The 22,280-nt window shown below is 35.1% G+C and overlaps 1 protein-coding gene across 5 annotated transcripts in view; it reads left to right on the top strand.

Annotated features, from left to right (window-relative positions):
• Positions 1–11,491, top strand: part of FSTL5 (follistatin like 5) — a 318,360-nt gene extending 306,869 nt beyond the window's left edge. For all 5 annotated transcript variants that reach the window (XM_057419057.1, XM_057419061.1, XM_057419058.1 and 2 more), the window contains one exon: positions 9,853–11,491. In XM_057419057.1, the coding sequence (XP_057275040.1) occupies positions 9,853–10,555 (703 nt within the window). In that variant the 3' untranslated portion in view covers positions 10,556–11,491. The remainder of the gene's footprint in view (positions 1–9,852) is intronic.
• The last annotated feature ends 10,789 nt before the right edge of the window (positions 11,492–22,280 follow it).

Raw genomic sequence — 22,280 nt, 5'->3', positions numbered from 1 at the left:
CTCTGGTTTGAAAGCAGCTCATCTCCTTAAAGGACAGTGAGAGATAAAGTATTCAGTCACCTTAAAGGACAGTGAAAGGAAGCCAGCAATATAAATCCTGCTGTGGTAACATACTCTACACTTGCACATTTTTTCATAGCTGAAAGTCATCTGTTATACACTATGTGGGGATCTATATTAAAAGAACATTTGGTTTTATGCTTTATAACTGTCACAAACAATGGAACTTTAAGTGATGGAAATTTCATGAAAAATAATGTGAAAATTGGATGTGATAAGAGAAAGGAGAGTTAGGACTTGTAAAGACTGGTGATGTTGATGTATAACAATAATACCCAGTAAGATTTCCAAAATTAATACCTTTTAAATATAAGTCCAGAATTTGTGCTTCATGGCACATTGCTTCATGGGCAAGTTCCTGTACATAAGTTGTTCCAAACCTAATTGGTGAAAGATTTCCTGTACTATGAGGCATTTTATATTCTGACAAAAGAGAGAGTAGTAGTTTGGTAGAGTATGGGTAGATCCCTTTGTCTGTCAGCTTGTCAGTGGGAGTTTTCAGGTTAACAGTTTTGCAGTAGTTAGGGAAATACTGTAGTGATAATTACAGTAAGTATTTTAGGGAAAAGAACGATGCAGTTCATGAATTTACTGTTGACTGGTTTTGTGTTACTTACAGGCTTACAATTCCATAAAACTAGGACTCAAATCCTATGTTTTAAATATATTTGGAATGCTTTAAAAACTCCAGTCTTGAATATATTGTGAGACAATAGAAGTAATAATTTTAAACATGTTGTTAAATTAGTCATAATTATTCTACTCCTGAATGTGTGGGTGGGTGTTTTCCATTAAAATTAGGAAAATAAGGCATTCATCCATGAGCTTCTTAGCTTTTTTTTTTTTTTTTTTAATGCATTTGCAGTTGATACCTTTTAGGATATTCTTCCTGTCTATTTTAACTTAGTTTGGAGAAGTTATTTTTATGTACTTCAGATTCCCTTCATCTGGGTACATTATGCTCTATAGAGTAGAATATATATCCCTTTAGTCAGTGGGGTTCAGCTGTCCCAGCTTGTGTCACCTCCCAACCACTTGCCCAAATGGCGGGGAGGGCAGTGAGAAAAAAGAAAAGGCCTTGATGCTGTGCGAACACTGCTCAGTGATAACTAAAACATAGTGGATTCTAAACACTTTTGTTCACAAATCTGAAACACAGTGCCATATGGGCTGATATGAAAAAAATTAACCCTATCCCAACCAAACCCTGTATACTGCTCATACAAAGTGTTATAGAGTTGCTAAATATTATTATTCCTATTTCTCTTAACTATATGTCACAATGTAAGATTACAAATCTTGAAAATCTGGGATTCAAATGTTATTTGTTCATATGGATTGAGTGAAGAAAGAGACAATCTCGGATGTTACAGTTGTAGCATGTACTCCAGTTGGACTGATATGCCCACAGGCTACATATTCCCACTTGCATAAACTGTAAAATAAATTATTGGAAATGTAAAGCTTTGCTCTGAAGTCTTGCAGGCTTGAGTTGCAGTGGATCCCAGTATGCACTCTGACTGCAACCTATATGTGCTCTTTGATACTGTGCATCGAAGAGACATGAGGATTGAGATTCTCGCAAATATTAATCGGGGATTAATGAACAGTGGGAGGCTTCTGCATATCTATCTATATGAGAGGAAACTTTGCATTAAGTGCACCACCATCTATCTATAAAACATTTGGAAAAAGCGAAGGTACCCTGAAGTATCACTTGTTTTCCAACAGCCTAATCATAAAAAACAGTTTAACAGTACTTAGGTGACAGATACAATTTCATTGCATGATTATGGATGGCTGTGTTTTTTTAATCCCTTTAGAAAACTAAGTGTTTTTGAAAAGTTATGGTAGCTTTGGGGATTGAGCTCAGCTATGCACTGAACAGAGGGTAGTATTGCAGGCTTCTTTACACAAATTTAATAGCTTTGCTTTACTTTGAATGGAAAATTAAAAATAGGATAGTGAATGTAATATGATACTCAGGTACTTGCTGATTTGGTTTACTGAGACCTCTAACAAAACTCTCTTACTAATGTCAATTTTCTGAAATGTCCTTATTACACTGGGCCTGTAGACACCACTGGAGGACAACAATTTGTTACAGATCTGGTAAATCACCCACTTTGTTACATACGGCTTTTTTTTGGGGGTTCACTAAGATGCGCAATCCAAAACTGTGTTTAACCTTCGTGAGTTGCAATACCGTTTTCTGATAAATTTGGTATTACTGTGTTTTTACGGTTGCTTTTGCCTCCTCATCAGAAAGATCAAGGCCAACCTCGCAATGAAAGCAGAGTTAGTAATCTGACACTGGCATGATGAGAAGGTTCTTAATACTGGGCAGAACAGAAGTACAGATAAATTCACCTGGTGGTTAGAAGGCAGCAGTTAGGTTATTGGACAGTGGGCTGAAATTTATTTGCAACTGATCATTGCTGTCTGCAAGCAGGTAATTGTTCTGAAGCAGGTCTCTGTGATCTGTCACTGTTCCTCCAACTTATCCCTCATGATCTACATTTAGATTAATAAATCTCAAAGGAATGACCATCCCAGTCTTAGAACATTTTTCTTCCCAAGTGAAATTATAGCTGTTATAGTTATATAGTTGTAATATTATACAGGCTATTCACAAGCTTCCTGAATTTGGAGACTAGTGTGTTGTCAAGGGGAACATTTATTTTGAAGATATATCCATGTGTATGGAAGATCAGTAACTGTAAAAGTTACTAGTAAGTCACGTGTGAAATTGAAAATTTATTAAGAGTAGAAACAGTGTAAGACTAATAAAAAAAAACAAGCTTTTTTTTCCTGTACAGTGGATGTAAAAATGTCATCTAAACCTGAGGCCTGCAGAAAGACAGATTCCCCTGCATGCTACTTGTTTTTGTGTGTGTGCGTGTATGAGCTACGGTATTGTGTCAGATCACAGTTTCATGAGATTTTAAACACTTGGATGTGTCTCAGCATAAAATGACCAAGTAGTATAAGATAAATACCTACTGTACTCATGTAATTTTGATTGTATGAAGGCAAAAAAATTGATGTTTAACATATTCACAGGCTAGAACAGAGCACCAGAACATCTTGTCTAACATTCTGTATATTCAGGTAGATACATGTTGTAAATAAGTCATGTCTCAGTTATATTTTTCATAAGCCAGATATACTGAACTCTCTCAGACTTTTCCTTAAAATTATTGTCTCCAGCCCTCAAATAATTTTATGATTCTTTTTTGCCCCTAATTTTTTAATACTCCTCTGTAGAAGGACAGAAATAAAACAATATAAAGAGTTCTTTATATGGTCTCCCCAGTGTAGAATACAGATACGAGACTGTTGCATTTTCCTTGCCCCTTTCTGTATGTTCCTCCAAGGACTGTATGAAGACCTTTGGGTAATGCTTTTCGAGCTCATTAGACTCAGATCTCATTGTGACTTGCATGTCTGCTATGATCCTTAAATCATTTCATAGATGCTTCTTTTCAGGTTATTGTTCTACATGCATGTCCTGCACTCCTCGTTCACAAGTAAAGTTGCTTGACTTTGCACTTGGCTCCGTTTTGCTTAGCAGGTTTTGCTTAAATTTTTGCTTAACACATTTTGCTTAAATGAGCAACTGACTAATGTAATAACTTCCCTGTCATTATTTGCAATTTTAATGTTATGGACATGTATTTACATCCAAATGGCCTGTGAAAATTTTATGAAGTATCAGAGTTGGTACAAAGCAAAACCAAAACTTCCCTGCAAAATGATGATTCTGCATTAATAACTGCATTTTATTGCAGAGAAATTGTTTTTCCATAAGGTATCAGTATTTATTCCAATAAAGATATGCCCTCCTGATATTCAGTTACCTTCAGCAAAATTTTGTATTAAAAAAATTCAATTTGTCTGACAAAGTTCATTTGCTCATAAACCCAGCTGACTGCATTATGTTCACATTTTTCTCTAGTTGGTTCTCATAAATTTTATTATTTCTTTGGGATATGCATCAAGATCTTCAGCTTAACTAGGATACCTGGATTTATCTGATGAATATTTCAACAATCTTCTGCTAGACTTTCCAAATTTTCCTTTTATTCTGAGATTTATTAAAATGTTAAGATCTAGGCAACTCTTTCAAAATTATCAGGAACAAATTATCTAACCTGGCAGATACACATTCCTATAAAAAACCTATTCATCATTTTCCTCAATTGCTAGTGGCTCAGAAAATGCTGCTTCATCTTTAGGTAACAAAAGTATAATTTCTCTCTCTTTTTTGTTGTGGTTTTGGTTTTGTGTGGCTTTTGTTGTTTTTTTTTTTTTTTTTTTGAAGGTTTATTATTTTTTGAACTGTACCAGACATGGAATCTTTATCAGTTTACTTCACTTCCCCTTTTCTGTCTCTTCCCCCCAGAACTTCCATTACTTCCAGAATTTCCATTACTTTTACCATCCCTACGCCTCTGCATGGCAGTTCTTACAGACTAAGGATCAGTCACACAAACCTCACAGGCACATGAAAAGACTGTGCTTGATTTGTGCAAGGCTCTCTTTTGATTTGTTGAGTTTCTCAAAATCCCAGCCACAGCTCTCACTGAGAGAGGCAGACAAACAAATATATCAAACACACAGCTTGCCAAATCCATTTACATCCAAGAAGACTGGCAGCTTTGAAACTACTTTTTCCCACTTCTCTTTCATCTGTATTTATTGGGCTGATGGGTATTTACATCTCTGTACAGCTTTACTGAATTTTAATTGGGGCACTGAAAAGTTACAGGTAACATGACAGGCTGAGAAAGAATTGTTTGAACAATAGTATTTATAAAATCCTATTAGTTCTAATGAATTCCTTTTGGCAGCCTTACTTGCTCTGGGGAAGGGTAGGTCCTTTGTGAAGGTTTATCAGCTTTCCCCTTTGGATCTTCTCACCCTCCTCTGTCCGGGATCTGGTTTTAATACTCACAGAAATTATCTTGACAAAGTGATTTCCTATATTCTTATTCAAACTGATGTATTCTAGTTGTCTGTACTTGCTCCTCTCTATCTTTTTAGGTTCCTAGTTGAAATGGTAGCCTGTAGCATTTAAGAGCATGAAAATGAATGATCACAGGAAAAAAAAAAAAAAGCATTAAACTGCCCCTTGCACACTTTAAAAGTAAAATACATTGTAAATTGGTATTCAGGTATAGCAGAGTATCAGAATCTGCTGCTTCAGTGTGAAAATCAAGTAACCTAATAGCTTTAGAGCAAGGGACAGTAGATCTCCCAAGTACAACAAATAAGGATAAGGATGCTGCAACCTTGAATCCAGTTTCTGTAGTTTTCAAGTGAAGTCAACTACTAAAGCTGGAACCAATATTTAAGTTGCAAAAAACAATCTATCCAAGATACTGTAAGCTTTTCACTTGTGGCTTTTGGACTGGGAAATAAATGTTACAAAGAGATATCTAAAGCTGCACAAGAAACTGGAGTGCTTTGGAAAGTCTTGGTTGAACTACTTGAGACATTATCATCTGGTTTATGCTTTATAATGTACTTGATAATTCATTCTAGAATAAGGATGTGATTAACCCTAAAGGTCTGGAGTCCCTTGCTGTAGACAAACAGTTTTTTTGAGCCTACCTGTGTAAGTGGGAAAACTATTACTCACATTCTGCTCTGGCTCTTAAACGATTTCATTCATACCAACCAGGCTAATCAGCTATTTAAAGCATTTGAATGATTCCAAAATAACTAAATTAATCTTAACGGCATGCACTGGGGAATGCTCATGCAAACCTCTTAGCTGGCAGAATTCAGAGGATTTGTCTGGCAGCAGGTACCACCAGGTAATGAGAAAGTGGAGAACAAACCAATGCCAATATCCTTCTTGGAGGGAAAGCTAGTTGTCAAGTGTGAGTCTTTCTGTACCTTCGACTGATGTACCTTAGAGAAGGTATGTAAGCCCTTATCTTTAAATTTAGAGAATAAATTCACTGTTTTGGTAATCAAGGGTTTTGTGCAACCAAAGTTAACATAAGCTGAGTGTACTTGTGGTTCAAAAATATATGCTACGAATAATATTTGAGAAGCAAAGATTAGTAACTTATGTATTCCTTTTGAAATCAATGACATTTGAAAGTAAAAATATCATAAATTGATCATTAACAGTGCTTAATCAAGAACTCACAAGTAAGGCAGATTTTTTTTGCATGAAACTGACTTTAATCATTCAATTGTGATTTAAATCGCCAAGTAAAAATTGCTGATTTAGATAATTGATTCTAATCTTGTTTTGCATTTTTATTTTACTTCCGAAAGAAAGGGTCATTTTCATCAGCTGGAATAATCTTTTAAACAAATAGATATGCGGGCAGCACAAAGATTTCTCTCTGTTAGTCAGTTTGATACATGATATATGAAAACAATTATGAAAGTATTTAATCATGATTTTAGATGATGTCTCCTGGGATTTTCAAAAACATAATTACTTTTATGTATGTTTGTATATGTCTGAAAATGTGACTTAGATATGTGTTTTAGGTACCTACATAGGTTACAAACACCTTTGTGAGAGCTTTTTCTTTTTCTTTAAAGTAAAGATTCCCTAATTCTCCCCATTACTGGAAGAGAAAAATGATGTTTTCAAACCCAAAGTTAGCTTACCAGACTCAAGGAAAAAAACTCTCTTATTTCTGTTCACTATTGAAATTGAGATCAGAAGTAATTAAGGCAAAAAATATTTTCAGTGTGTACTTACATTAAAATGTTTGAAATAATACTGTAATACTTGATATTAAAGTATTTAATGTATTCAGTTCCTGCCATCACATTGACCTAAAGTTAGTTTTTCCCTTCCTTTCACATACCTTTCACTCATTAAAATAATGAGAATTGAGAAAGGTTCATGAGCATCATATTAATTTTTGAATTTACACAAATGACATCACTAATAGTATGTTTATCTTTAAACAGATATTCATAAACTTAAATGTAATTTAAGTGCATTTCTCCTAAGAACAGAAATGTTAAAAATTTATTGAATAAGAGCAGACCTAAGTGAAAAATAGATTTTTATTCAAAAATAATATTTTTTATTTATTTACTGCAGAAGTCAGGTAATTTTATTATATTTGTAATATTCGTGAATTTGTGTTACTGATTTTGTCTTCTTACAATTTTATGGGTTAACTCACTTTTAAGCAAATTTTACAGTTCTCGGAGTAATTAACCAGTGTAATTTTTGTCCCCTGTGCTACACTGTTCCACAGTAATTGCAGATTCTCCAATGTATCCAGTGTCTCACTCAAAGAATGCCCTAATCTGTCCTGCATGTTGCAGCCATCCTCTTTCACAGCAGTATGTCCACTTTTCTCCATGTTCCTCCTTCATGTTTTTTAACCTGCTACTTGTACATGCTAAGCCATAAGATAAATGCCTGTTAAGTTCACTCCACGCTTTCCCTCTGCAGGAGCACAATTATCCTCCATTCAGCCACCAATCTATATTGCAACACAATCCATACCAAACCAAACTAACAGCAATCTACATCAAACACCGATCTCTACCCTCCCCACATTACAACCTCTGCCTCTCAGATGTGGCAAATGGATTCCGTTAAGACTGGAATAAAGCAGGGCTGAAGAAACAGCAGCCTGCATGTATTCAGATGAACCATATTGTGTTAGAAATAGGGCTCAAGTTCAGTTATACACAATAAACCTGACAGGACAGAAAGTTTGGCTGAATTTATATCGTCTATAATATTGACTGTAACATTCTGTATTTTTTTGTTGCTTTTGCATTTTCTGATTTTTTAATACCTGATCTAGCAACCTAGATATTTCAGTTTTGTTTTGCATTTGATATTAATGAAATCAACAGTGATAACAATGTCTAGCTTTCAGTCAGTTCTCATCCAGAAAAAAGTCCTTTCAAAATGCACTGGGTTTTTTTTGGTTATTGTTTTTTGCAGGATTAAGTAGCAGATATGTGTAAGTCATTGTCCAGAATGTTGTGAATGCTCTTGGACAGTTTCCTGATTGTTGCTTTATACTGGACGCTGTTATGTTAAAGACAATCAATAAGCTAATTATATTGTCTTTTTGTAATCACTGCTCATATGTGTAACATTGATTATTTAACAGTGAAGTATATCATAAACATTTGAAATTTCAGAATGTTGCTTGCTGTTTAGCTTCTTCTATTACAGAATGATTCTGTACATAATAAAGTACAAGTTTGTTTCTCATGACCAAAAATTACCTACTATGTAATAATGGAATCAGGAATCAACAACTTTTTGCCTGCCTGAAAAGATTAGGAAAAGGATATTAGATGGCCAAAACAGCTAAAAATCAGATCTCATCTGATGATCCTAGCCTTCCTTTATGACAACAGGCCTTGTGAACAGAAAGTAACAGTAATTGCCAAGTTATGTTGACATAAACTTCGTAAAGGCTCGCTCACCCTTTTCCTAACCAAGACAATTCAGATTGCATGTATATATGTATAAAGAATCATACTGGCTGAATAATCGAAGACAAAAATGATCACATAATTAGCTCAATTTATAATTGCAGGCAGTCTGATTCCTACTGGCCCTTCTCTGGGTGGGAGTTGGACCAAATGAAATCCAGAGGTCACTTCCAATCAAAATAATTCTGTAGTTCTGTGATCCTATGATACTGAAGCTGTATGCAAGAACTTTGAATGTGGGGCTAAAATTAAAAATGGTCTTAGTTCAGTCGGAAATGCAAATACAATTCACGCTGTCTTATGTCGGAGGAACTGACTGAGCAATGTCCTTCAACCTTTTAGCCTGTCTCTTTGGTGGTTCACTGATTACTAAATATATCGGGGTTGCAAAGTATAGTGTAAAAATTCTGTGCTATTGTCAATTCAATTGATGGAACATTCTAGCTGTCAGCTAGATTATATGTCAGCATACACCTTCATTCTTAGGATCAAATATTCAGGGGAAAGTGTTAAGTGTGCCAGAGGAAAACATCAGTCTAGGAAAAGTGCTGTGAAAGCTACTTAGATAAGCAAAACTAGTTTACTTGCACGAATCCATAATATTTAGGGTGGTTGTATTTGCATATATACAGTCAAATGATTTTGCAGTCAGAACTTATATGTTAACATTAGAGAATAATAATATAGTTTATGTTTAAAATGTTATAAATGTTCAACTCTAGAATTTTAAAGTTTAACCATATTATTCATGTTCAGTGAAAATTCCTTGATATATGGAAAAGCATAAAGGGTCATTTAAATTGTAAGAAATAAGGGCTTAGGTAGTTGGGAGGCATAAACCTAAATCCTTTTATGATATTCATTTCTCCTGAATTAAAATGAGGAAGATTCAGGTAATTATCTGAATAGCAATGAGTGCTAGGTTAAGCTGATGTTCCGAGAAAGTTGAAGAACTATGTGAAGTGAATTAAAACATGTGAGATGTACAATCTATTGATATATAATCTTTTTTTTCCCTTCCTGGCTTTTGCAAAAGTTATGACTGAATAGATATGCTCAGAGTAATGCTTACTTTTCCCCCTGTATCAGTCGGAAAAAAATAGTTTTTCTATTAATCAGTTTTTAGACATTTCCTTTGATCCAGTCTGAATGTCAGTTACAAGAACACTAAGAATTAAATACTTTAAACTGCATAATAGCTGAAACATTTGAAGCTGAGATATATAGCAATACACTTCTGCACATACTAACTCATCTACTTTGCTTATAATGGCTTTACCCATTTGTCCCTAATGAACACATCAGCTTTGCCTTTCTTTGATTTTGTGTTTTTCCTTCCAGGTTTGGATTTATTCTTCATAAGGATGAGCCTACACTCCAGAAAATTGATCTAGAAACTATGTCATATGTCAAGACAATTAGTTTGAAGGATTATAATTGCATTCCTCAGTCACTGGCTTATACACATCTTGGAGGATATTTTTTTATCTGCTGCAAGCCTGATACCACTGGGGCTGTCCTACCGCAGCTTATAGTGGATAGTGTTACTGATGCAGTGATTGGATACAATGGTGATGTAACAGGCACACCACATATTTCTCCAGATGGACGCTACCTTATCAGCATTGATGATGCAAAGGGTCTCATGAGGATCCAGTCCATAACAATGAGAGGAGAAATACAGGATGCATTTGACATTCACACTAATTTGCACATAGCTGATGTAGCTTTTCAGCCATCATTCACTGAAGCTCATCAGTACAATGTCTACTGTAGCTCCAGCACACAAACTGATGTTCTTTTCATGGAGCTCTCCTCTGGCAACGTTAAGATGGTGAAGAGTCTGAAGGAGCCTGTCAAAGCAGAAGAATGGCCTTGGAACAGTAAGAACCGTCTTATAAAAGACAGTGGCATTTTTGGTCAGTATCTCATGACCCCTTCCAAGGAATCTCTCTTTATCCTTGATGGACGGCTCAATAAGTTAAATTGTGAAATCACTGAAGTTGGTAGAGGCAACACAGTAATTTGGGTTGGAGAAGCATAAGGATCTGTGTTAAATATTTGCTGAATTAATAGTTTCACAATACATTGCACTCAAATTACACCATTCTTCAAATTTAAACTATTTTTGTTTTAAATTATTAGATTCTTCTATACCTGTTATTTCTTTGACCTGAACACAATCTGAATCAACGTCCACATAAAAGTTACTAAATAGCTATTTGATAATGGCACTCCTTATTAATTATCATCTGAGATTGTGTTGTTAGATTGAAATTACTAAATATTGAAATTGATGATAAATATCATACATTATTTTAAAGCAATTAGGAAAAAATCAAAAAGCTTCAGGGAATTTAATATGATACTTCACATTTGAAAATGGAAGATTTAAATATGATTCAAATTTTGGATAAGTTTGCTTCAGACACAAAATAAGAGCTGTTGAACAAACTTTGACTCCTTAGACTGAAATGTTCTGTCCTGTTCTGTCCAGTCCACTGTTTAATCTTTTTGTGCCTTGAAGCGAAAGTTTCACATGAAAGGTAAAACATAGAAATTGTATTATTTATTCCCACTGTGGCTGTAGGATTGCTTTTCATTGGAAAGAAACTTTTGGTATCAAATTTCTATTCTCAAGTTGTGGAACATACAAGGAGAGAAAATAAGGAGGAATTACGTTTGCAGTGTTTTCTGATCACCGCAATTTGAGGAGTTTATTTTTATGGTGAATCTTAGTTGAGAGAGCTGCTTGCAGAAGCTTAACCTTTTTTTAGAAAAAAAAAAAAAAGAAAAGAATACGTGTTATGTTTTTCAGCTGTCACAGGGTTTCATCAGCAGGGAATTTCAGTTCTACTTATCCTACTATCTACTGTCCTCATACTGCACTAATCCTTTCAGATTAAACCGTGTTCTAAAAACCTGGCATCACAAAGCTTCACCTATATCATCAAGGAAATACTTATTTTAAACCAAACAAAATGCAAAGAAGTGAGTCTACAATCAATAGGTCAGATTTTTGGTTATTCACTGTACCACTGATTAATGTTTCTTGAACAATTTGGTTTGCTCAACAGGTTTTCTATTACATGTATCCAGTTGGATTAGTGCAAAAAACAACAAACAACAAAAACTTTGTATTTTTTATAGTTTGTTTACTTACAATTCTAATATTAACGATGGTTAAAAATGTAAATGGGAAAAATAAGATTCCCAAAAGTAGAATAAGGTCAGTAGGATCAGGAAGCCAGCAGTAAACAACTATCCAAACTTAAAGCAATGATTTACAAGTTTGGGAGTATTTTTGTTTTTATTGTTTTTTGCTAAAGAATGCTTATAAGCTCTTAAACTGACCTCCATTTACTGAAGGCAATCAGAAAAATAATATCTTTTTTTAATCAAAATTTTACTGCAATTTAGATTGTGTAAAAATGCTTAAAAATCTGGAATTTTCTAGCATTGTAATCTTGTGTGCATTTAGCATCCTGCCCTGTGTGATACAGTAGATCTCTCTTTAGCTTGAGTAATCCTCCTGGTAGGTAAATTTAAATAAGATAAAAGTCTGCTTACATTTCTAGCTACTGAATCTGTTTTCCTTTTTAACAACTTTCCTCCATTGTGAGCAAAAAAGAATCATGTAAACTGTTATTCACTTATTTGCAGTAGTCTGTCTCATGCATTTTTGTTCTGTGACTTATACCATGTGAATGTTCTGTATATGTAGAAAATGCTTGACTAAAGGAGAATAAACCCCATAAATTTTAAACAGTATTGACTTGGTGAATGCGCCAATGTAGCCGCACTGACGTGGCATGTAACACAGACTTAATTTGAAAGCAAGGTAGAAGGAAGTTTATCTGCCTCTTATTTTATATAGATGTGTATAAAAATAGATATTTTTATATATATTAAATAATATAGAGTGTGGGAAGAAATATTTTTAGATGAGGTTAAATAACTGGAAAAGTTTCCTTTGACTGCTACAAAGAAAAGCTCATCTAATTATCAGTTAGGCATAGAGTAATGAGACAGATGTCTGTTCTTATGCCTAGCCTCTGGAACCAAAACCCTCTATTATAGAGGCTATGCAAGCATATAAGCATAAGCCAGGAAGCATGCATTCCAGTAGCACAGCTAAACAGCTGCCTGTCCAATCTCTCAGTGTACGTGGATTGTACACTTACTTTATCCTATCCTTGCATACCCATTAATATTAAAGGAAAGAACCAAATCCCAAGAGGATGGTGAAAGCTGTCCTGCGTAGTGCATGATCTCTTACAATCTCTGTCAAAGTCCAAGTCAGTGGGCAGTTTTGTAGCTTCTTACTCCTTTTATTAGCAATGTTTGGCAATCAGAGAAGCTTTAAAGCTTGGATAAACGATGTTGCTCATTATATGAAATAGGAGACCAAAATCTCTACTAGTAAAATTAACAGATGTAACTATGTCAATAATAGCACACTAATTTGTATAGTATAAGGTTGTTCCAGTCAGTTTAGCATTCTTGTTTTTAATCAATTTGTCTACTTCCACCCTAAGAATATCTCTGACTAGCTAAAGAAGCTTGATAAAAGACTACTGCCAGTTCCCTGTATTTTGTTTAACTAGTCCAGTGAAATAGCTTAAAGACCACAGTTTGTTTCTTTCCCATTGTGGAACTGAAACTGGTTTCTGGTGTCCAGGAGTTGTTTTTATTCAATTCCCATTGAATAAATGAAAAATCAAACACTGACTTCACTGTTTCAAATTTACCTTAATACAAACCCAGATGTAGCAACAGTTGGTTTTAAATCCTGCCTTTGCTAATTGCTGTTGGAAGCTGAGGCAATGGATGCTTTCTCTTAATTTGTGGTGAACAAATCTTATTGTACAAGCTCTTAAAAACTTTCAACATTTAGGATTTTCTTATGGAAATACATTAGAGGAAAGTAGTGGTGATGGAAATGTAACACAGGAAGCCAAATGTACATGATTATCAAGTTCTGTTATAACTGCTGAAAGTTTCCACTATGTTCCTGTACCCTGACAAATGCAAGGAGCACATGTGAGGATAAGATAGGGTGCTGTTCACCAGGCATTGTGAGGATAGAGCTGCTTTTGCTGAGGTATAAAAAAATAATATTATTTATGAGACAAGGAGTAAAAGCTCTGACAGGCTATTTTTAAAGTCACCAAAGGAAAAAAAGTGCCAAAGTAAAAAATGATACTTTTCACTTTAGTTTGGCAGTAGACATCCTTAATATTCTGTGCCTGAAAGTATCTTTTAAAATACTGATAAATTCCATACTGATAAACAGCTAGTTATTTGCCGCACTATATGTACATCAATCAATACATATAAGGGATTAAAACCAAGAGGGTTTGTTTTTGTTTTTGTTTTTTTATTTCTCTTTAATAAACTAGTAGAGATTTTTATTTCAAAATATGATCTTGCAATCCAGAGCATTGTCATCTGCCTTCATTTATATACTTTTTGTCTGCTTGGTTTATAATATTAAATTGTGAGAGATTGCTAGTTAAGCAACTGCATAAATAGGTAAACTGAGCTCAGAACAACCCCATCAGTGCATCTAATTATATTTTCCATAAACAAATTATGTTTGTGGCTGCCAAAGAGTTCATAAGTACAAAAATAAGATGTCTTTGCATATACATGGGAAATATATCTTGTATAAGCACTTTGAGCTTGAATATGTTATCGGAGCAGCCTTCCAGTATCTGAAGGGGGCCTACAAGGATGCTGGAGAGGGACTCTTCATCAGCAATTGTAATGATAGGACAAGAGGTAATGGATTCAAACTTAGGCAGGGGAAGTTCAGGTTGAGTTTAAGGAAAAAGTTCTTTACTGTGAGGGTGGTGATGGCAGGAGGGTTGGAATGAGATGTTCTTAAGGTCCTTTCCAATGCTAACTACTCTATGATTCTATGATTTCTTTGTGCAATTGAACAGCTTTTTTGTTACACCCAGCTAGTGTCTGCATTCTGGTTAGGAATGAAATATTCCCAAATATGGATTACAGAATGCCAGATTTGCAAATTACAAATGTTGAATTAAGAAAAGAACATAGATATTACATCATTTTCCCTACTTAACACAAGGTACTCAGTTTGATTTCAACTGGAAGAGTTTGATTTCAACTGAAAGAGCGTGGTCTTTCTTAATTAGGGCGTTTGGTTTTACCTAGTGAAAGATCAGTAATAGGATGCTTAGCAGGATGTATCATAAAGAAATTTGTAGGTCTCAAATAATTAAACAAAAAACCCAAACCCATTACCAGTCATATGTACTAATTTTTGACCCTTTTCATGGGGCATTTTGAAGTCAGCACCTCTAATGCATCTCAAGAGCTTCTAGAAAAATGAATCAGGTAGTTACTACAGTGAATATTATAAAAATTCTAAATTGCAGTAACTTTTATTCTCCTTATTTTGCCAATCATTCTTTCAAACAACCTTAGGGGAAACCTATACAGAGGAATAAGCTTTGCAAAATATTCTATAGGTCAATAGATTCCATTTTTGTCTAACTTTGCTGTGTAAATGTGTAGAATTGAACCAGGCTATGGTGTATCCTGGACAAGTGCTCTCACCACTGGATAAGGTCTTAAAAGAAGGAAGCCATCATCCAATCTTCCTGCCTCTCCATTTTTAAATGAAAAGACACATCTTCAAGCACCATAGATGGCTATTTTCAGATTTCTGAACTCAGATCCAAAACCACAGGAGGCACCTTCCAGCTGTTCTCAGTAGCAAACTGAAGTCATACAGGAGTCCTACCTGCTGTGTAAGTTCCATTAGCTGCAACTAGACTTTTTTCATCCTCTGCCTCTCTGAGCTGTAATTCTGAGATACCTAACGTTTACCATTGACACAGAAGACTCCTAAAAATAAGCTCAAGAAAGCAACTTAGCAGCAATACCTAACCCTAAGGCACTTCTGACTCTAAATTAGCTCTGAGTACTCAAGCGTCTTGTATCAACTGGTAGCAGTGTGACCTTGTTTCTATCAGGTTGTGGCCAATTTCAGAGCTTCACTGCAGGAAATAAACCCACGATAAAGATTATCATGGATGAAGAGAGAAAAGAAAAACGACACCAAAACCTTCCCTGCTTGCACAAGTAACCAGAAAAATGCTTAAAACAGGAATAATGAACATTCAAAGAATAACTCTTTCTTTTAAAATACCAGATTTTCTGTGACTGTTATCACAAACTCATTTCCCACATTTATTTATGAAAAATTGAAAAATTTATTAAGTTCTTTGTTAAAACAGCAAAGTTTTCCAGCATATTTTTTCCATAACTATGCTATTTGTTGTGGTGTAATTCTTTGCCTTCAATCATTCTCCTGCTTTTTTGATAGTATTTTCTGGACTGTGTATTTTAAACAATTGTCAAAACGTTTTTTGAAGCTAGACAAATATTTGATCACCATAATTATTTTCATAGCTGTTACAGATGAACTTCAGTTTTCTTGAATACAGGTATCCTGACTGAAAGTGTTAATCTGAATGAGGGGAAGAGCTGCAACCCCAATTTCCATTCTATTTCCTTATGTGGAGAGCTGAGGTAAAGGGAAGTTTTTTAGCTTGGAAAGGAGACATCTTCAGGGAGGCCTAATAGCAGCTTACTAGTACTTGTAAAGGACATAAAAAAGATGGAGCTAGATTCTTCACAGCTGTGCATAGCAGGAATACAAGATACAGCAGCATAGATTGAATCAAGAATTTCAGACTGGATTTAAGGAAAAGCTGTGAGGACAGCCAAGCATGGGAGCAGTTTACTCTGCTCTCTCCATCCTTGGAGTTTTTCAACACCTGGCTGGATTATGCCCAGTTGCCCTTTAGCTGAACTGGCTTTGAGCAAGGTGTTGAACTACAGATCTGCCAAGGTCCCTTTTAACCTGAATTTTCGTGTGATTCTATGATTATGACTTAGGAATGGAGACAATAACAAACTTAATTTGTTTCAGTTGTTTAAGTTTCTTACTAAGTTTGCACAGCAGGTATTTAAATGTACATTTGTAAATTAAAACCCTTTGTTTTAAGGTTGAGCTGAAATACGGCCTAGCAGAACTCAGAGAGCGATATATTTTGTCACTTGAAATCCTTAGCTCTGAATATTTCACTTTAAACTAAGCATATTATCATTTTGAAATCTGGAATACGTTTCTTGGCTTCCAGGAGGTTCAAGATGAACATAGAACTTGCAGAGGATGCAATATGGAAAAGTAAGTGCTCCTTTCTAAATACCTGAAGAATAGCTATACCAGAGCAAATAGGTACTTGAGAACATCATTGTAGATAAACTCTCTTAATGTCCAGAGACAGAGTATGTCCAAATTTGAACACAGCCACTTAAGCATATCCTTGGTCATAACTCTTCAAGTGAAGCTGTTCTGGGCATTTGGGACCTAATATGACCATAATATGATTCGGTGGTGGAATTGAAGATTTAAAAATGCATAGTCTTAACTGCATCTCAAAAATCCCAATTTCTGCTAAATTAAGCAAAAGGCAACACAGAACTTACTAGGTGAGAGAAAGGAAAAAGTAATTCAGAGCATGGCTATGTAATTAGAGAGATGTGAGATGGGGTGCAGCAGTCAAGAACCTTTGCATTTCTACCACACTGACAGTGTTTCACTGTGACTGCCCCCCCCCCCCCCCCCCCCCACCCCCCGCCAGTGGAGGAAGAGTCAGAGAAGGGCAAAAATAATGAGCTCAAGGAAGAATGTAAAGAATGACCACCAATTGTTGTAAGGAAGGCTGAACTTTTAGGAGAACTGGAGCGTAACAGTTTTACATACACAGCTATACCAGTGGGTCATCAGGTTGTATAAACAACTTTCTCTGAGATAACTAGTGGAGAGTAATGTCTTTCTTAGCTAGCCAGAGTGGCATGGAGGCAGAAAGTGTATATGAGACTCAACACAACAGTGCTAAGTTTAACAACTCTCCAGATAATGAAACAAGCTTTGAAGAGAGCAGTGGGCTTGACCTGGCTTCAACTGTTGTATTCCTTCCCAGTGACTGGACATCAGCATCACAAAGGTGAGCATATAGAGACTGGTGATGGGAATCATGTTTGTCCGGTGATTCAACTGCATACTGCAATAGCTGTATTGTGCTTGTGTTGTGATTTCAGTATGTCGTATCACTCTACTAAATCAAAATACCATACATCAGCAATTATATCAAATATTAAACTTTAAGCCCTCCATATGTGGAATATCTAAAAGAACCTAGTCAGAGAATATTAGACTGACATTTACCCATGAGCACTCCATTTTATATAATACTGGAATGAAAAAAAGAAAAAAAATCAACATTTACAGTACTTCATGGGATCAGAATAAGAATGAAATTTGGGAGAAATGGGCAAAATACTCATTATACTGGTGCTAGAACTTCTTTCATAATCAAAGAGCATCACATTACACAAAACACAGTAAAGGCAACAAAGACAATGCGGTGAGCTATTTCATTCTCATATTGGGGAAGGGTTTATGATTGATGGGTCTGTAATTGAAGAGTTAAACAGGTGTCTTATACCTGCAAGGCAGAGATGTTTATATGCCTTGACAAAGGCACTTGAAATCAACTTACAGATTGTTTGAAGGCTTTTGTGTCGTGTTTTGTGGGTTTTGTTGTTGTTTTGTTTGATTGTTTTTTAATAGTAGCATGGAAAGAAATCTTCAGAGAAAATACTAACAAGGCTGTGTGTTCAGAAAAAAAAATCTATTTACATCAGTTTTATAAAAATTCATGGCTATGAGTTGAAAACATATTTCACTTGAATCTCTCCTGTCTGCCACCTTTTAATGGGTTAAATGCCCTTTTGGTGTGCCACTGCTTTAAAAATTACTTAACTGTCTTCAGTGAGCTGTCTTTCTCATAGGATGACAAATTTAGTTACTATTAAAAGACTGAAAAATACTGAAATTGCCTTTTTCTATTTAGAAGTAATGCAGAAAAATTGCTTCTTCTAGCTTATGAATATTAAAATTGTTCTTATTTTAATCTAATAGATGAAAAAATAGCTTCTTGTTATTAGTCATGATGTTAATGTTCTTATTTTTAATCTTCCTGAGGTAGTGTCCTTTATCTTTCCACAAGGATACACAATAGTTCTGTCATTTTGTAATACCTTTCATCTTTTTCTTTAGTAATGAAAACTTAGGTACTTGCTTTCCTTTTGATTAAATGGTTATTAAACCTATGGCAAAAATAATGTATTTGCCTGGCAATATTTTTCAGTGCTTTCCATTTATGTATTTCAAGAAAAAAACAAGTAACAATTCAGCAGCCCCCATCAACTCCCTAGAGTCTTCCACAAGAAGATTCCCTTCCCCCAGTGGGCCGTCTGCATGTTTTCACTCAAAAACAATATCAGTCACAGGGTTCTTTATATTATAATAATGAAAAATATTCTTTTGGTGCTGTGAAATGATGTCACAAGGTTAAAATAAAGATTCACACCCTCCCCCCCTCCCCACCTTCCTGTGCAAGGTGTGTAATACAAATTATTTATGTGAACACTCCCTTTAAGAGGTAAGCTGTAAACATAATTATAAAACAAAAAAGAATAATCAGCATTGTTTTTTTCATCTCAGTAGACCTATGCTAAATCACCATTAATGATGCAGCCATACACTGTGAGGAAGTAGAAGCAACAGCATATTTATATTGAAGATTGCATAAGGAAAAATTGTAGCATGAATGAGAAGGGAAGAGGAGGTAGGTCTCCAAGTTACTGCAAAATTAGTTTTGAAGTGTCTTAATTAAAATTGTGAATAAATAACCATTTTGTCTATGATTGCTCTAAAGATTAAATAACGAGATACACTTGTAAAGTGTACTTGCATTCTCTTTCCAGATAGAAACTTTAATTCAATACTTTGAACTACATAATTTACACCGTTCAGGCTGGACTTTCAGACTTCTGTATAATCTTCTGCACTTTTGATGACTTCTGGCTTCTTTTCTTTCCAGTTAAGTGAAATTTTGAGGTGGGATTCCTGCTATGTTGTCCTTCTTTTCGTGTAAGCTTAACTACAACATTCAGCACTGCTGTGGTAGCAAGTGAAACTCTTTCCCACTAGCTCAGCATGACCTTTCTGGTTGTATCTGATGCCCAAAATAATTTTGGCTGAAACCACTTACCATTTTTTCTCAAATCCTATTACATTTCAACAAAATACTGCTTTTGCTTTGCTTGCTTTATTAAGCTGCATGTAACTTGGCTAATCTCAGTCTTGGAATAGGCGATATTTTCCTGCTTTTCACTGTTTGTTTTTTTTAACCCAGCTAAGACATCTTTCATTCAGTTCAATAAAAGGAGGTGTTGGCTTCATTTTGGTTTTGCTTCTCTTTGTTTACTCTGGAGGAGAATGGATATCTTGTAGAGTCTTTTATATGCCCTAGTAGCAGTACTTCATGTGTACTAAGGAAGAAAGCCATGAAAGAGAAGCATCACCAAATCAGTCAAGATCTCTGTAGCAGGGAACAGAAGCAATAAGTACTATAGTACTTTCATCCCATATTTACCTCCTATTTCACATGCTGGCAAAGCAGACAATTGCAGGGAGATAAAGTATGTTGTTTGGTGCAGTTTGACTGTAGCTGGGTGCAATCAGGTGGAATACTACAGTTCAGCACAGGAAACTTCTGTATTTTCACTCAGTAAGTGGTGAAGACAAATGTCAGTTCCAGAGTTCAAACTAAACTTCTCACACAACCCTCCAAAACATGGGGTCTAACAGAACTCAGTGCCACAACATTGCTGCCTTGGGCTGAAGAAATTTTCCCAGAGGAGTTAGAAGTCTTTAAGGTTGCTTTACTTTCTCATTAATAGAATAATTTCTTATTATTTATCTTTTATCATTTACACTGATATTTTTCCAATTACTAGTTTATAGAAGTGAACTGCATGGTTGAAATTCAACAACTCTAGTGTTCAGATAGTTCAGATAATGCTGTATCACCAGTCACCTCATGTTATTCAAGACAATCATTTTTTTTAATGGTAACTCTCAGATTTCTGTTACTGTTTGTGTTACTATTTGTACCCAAGAGCCAGTTAGCTTGTAAGATAAGCACAATTTTACAGTATTGCTTTTCACATTGACCAGAACAACTGTGAAATCTTTCATTTAATTAAAAGTGTTTCATTTCATCAGAATAAAACGTCTTTTTAGTATCTGAAGTCAGGACATCACAGAGTTCAGTTATATTTTACCTAAAATATGACTCTCCCATTCATTAGCTATTGAATAACAGAGTATATTTGCATCAATATATTCTAGCACCAGATAGTGAATAGGGAGGATGATACTAAATGTTGCGATTGGTTGTGGTCACCAGAAGTTTCTTAACAACAGAAGTAAACTAGAAAAGTATTAATGTTAATTAGAGTAAAATATTTTTAAATTTTAGCTACACCCACAGTGTTAATTTAGAGTGCCCAAACTATAGGACAAAGCTAAAAAGATAAAATTCATTATATGGTTTTCTGTTGACACTTTCCTTTCTAATTCAAAATGGTATCAGGTATTATTGATCTTAAATGCTCTAATATGACGCTTTGTAGTTAGATTGCATCAACTGAGAAGATTTCTGAGAATCAATATAGTAATTCTTCTGGCTTTTTCAAATATAAACAGTGCTAGGCATATCACAGATGACTAGATAATTGCAATAAAATGCTTTATAATTTTAACAAATGTATTGCAGTGCCCCTTAGAGGTTTCCCTTTTCCCAATACCAGCATTTTACTTCATTGTGTAAACAGTTTATCCTTCATCTCTTCATCATCAACGACTACATCAAGAATAGTTATTTACTATTTTTTAACAATTAAGTAATACTTCTTTGTCTGGGCTGAAATAATACACTTTTCCTTGTTCCTTAAACTTTAAGAAAGCCATTTAGTTCAAAGTTGTATGCTGGTAATTTTCAGTTCAATAAAGGTCTTTCTATCAGGAATTTTTTGTCAGAAATAGTCACAGGAATGGCTTTGGCATTGTATATAAAATACTTAAGCAAAGTATTTGATAGATTGATTTGACAAAATATAGTCTGTTTTCCTTTTGGGTGTTTGAAAAATATTGTAAAAAGGTAGTTGAAGAGGAAACCCAACCTAATATGCTGTTGGCTGCTTTTGGGAAGAACAGAAACTTCTTTTGTTACTGGTGTTCAGAAGAACAAGTTGATAGGAGAATGTAGGCATATAGTGTTATATTTGTAAAGAGCTTTGAGAGTTTTGAATCATAGAAAAGAGGTGGAGAGTGATCTATTGAGCCTGTTTTTCAAGTACACTAAAACCAGGATAGACTTTTCATTTCCTTCATGTGTCTGGTAACTACAACAGGAGGACAATCTCAACACGCTCCACTGCCAAATTCAGGCTGTGAACAGGCCTGAGAAGGAAATACAAAACTCAGTAAAGTCATCTCGATATTTACACATGCTTCATAGAGTTTGAGCATTTCTATAAAGAAACAAAGATGACAGAGGGCTGGACTGAAACAGAACTTGCACTGAACTTTGGAGGTGTGAGTGGCAACTCAGAGGTGAAAACCCTGGTTCCTCTGGCACAGCATGGGGAGAGCTGGTATCTCAGGAAAAATATTCATAGGAACCATCAAGTGGGATGAGCTTTCTTATTTTACAAATCCCAACATAGATAAGTTATGTGGAAATTTCTGGGCTTCTGGGAGTTGCTTTTAAACTTGTCTGTACTGGATGTTGTGGGCAGATATTCACTAAATC

This window comes from Pezoporus wallicus, unplaced genomic scaffold (genome assembly GCF_028554395.1).
Source record: "Pezoporus wallicus isolate ANWC-B61680 ecotype Strahan unplaced genomic scaffold, APGP_CSIRO_Pwel_v1 contig_2384, whole genome shotgun sequence".
NCBI classification, from domain to species: Eukaryota; Metazoa; Chordata; class Aves; order Psittaciformes; family Psittacidae; genus Pezoporus; species Pezoporus wallicus.
This window is presented reverse-complemented; position numbering and strand designations above follow the sequence as displayed.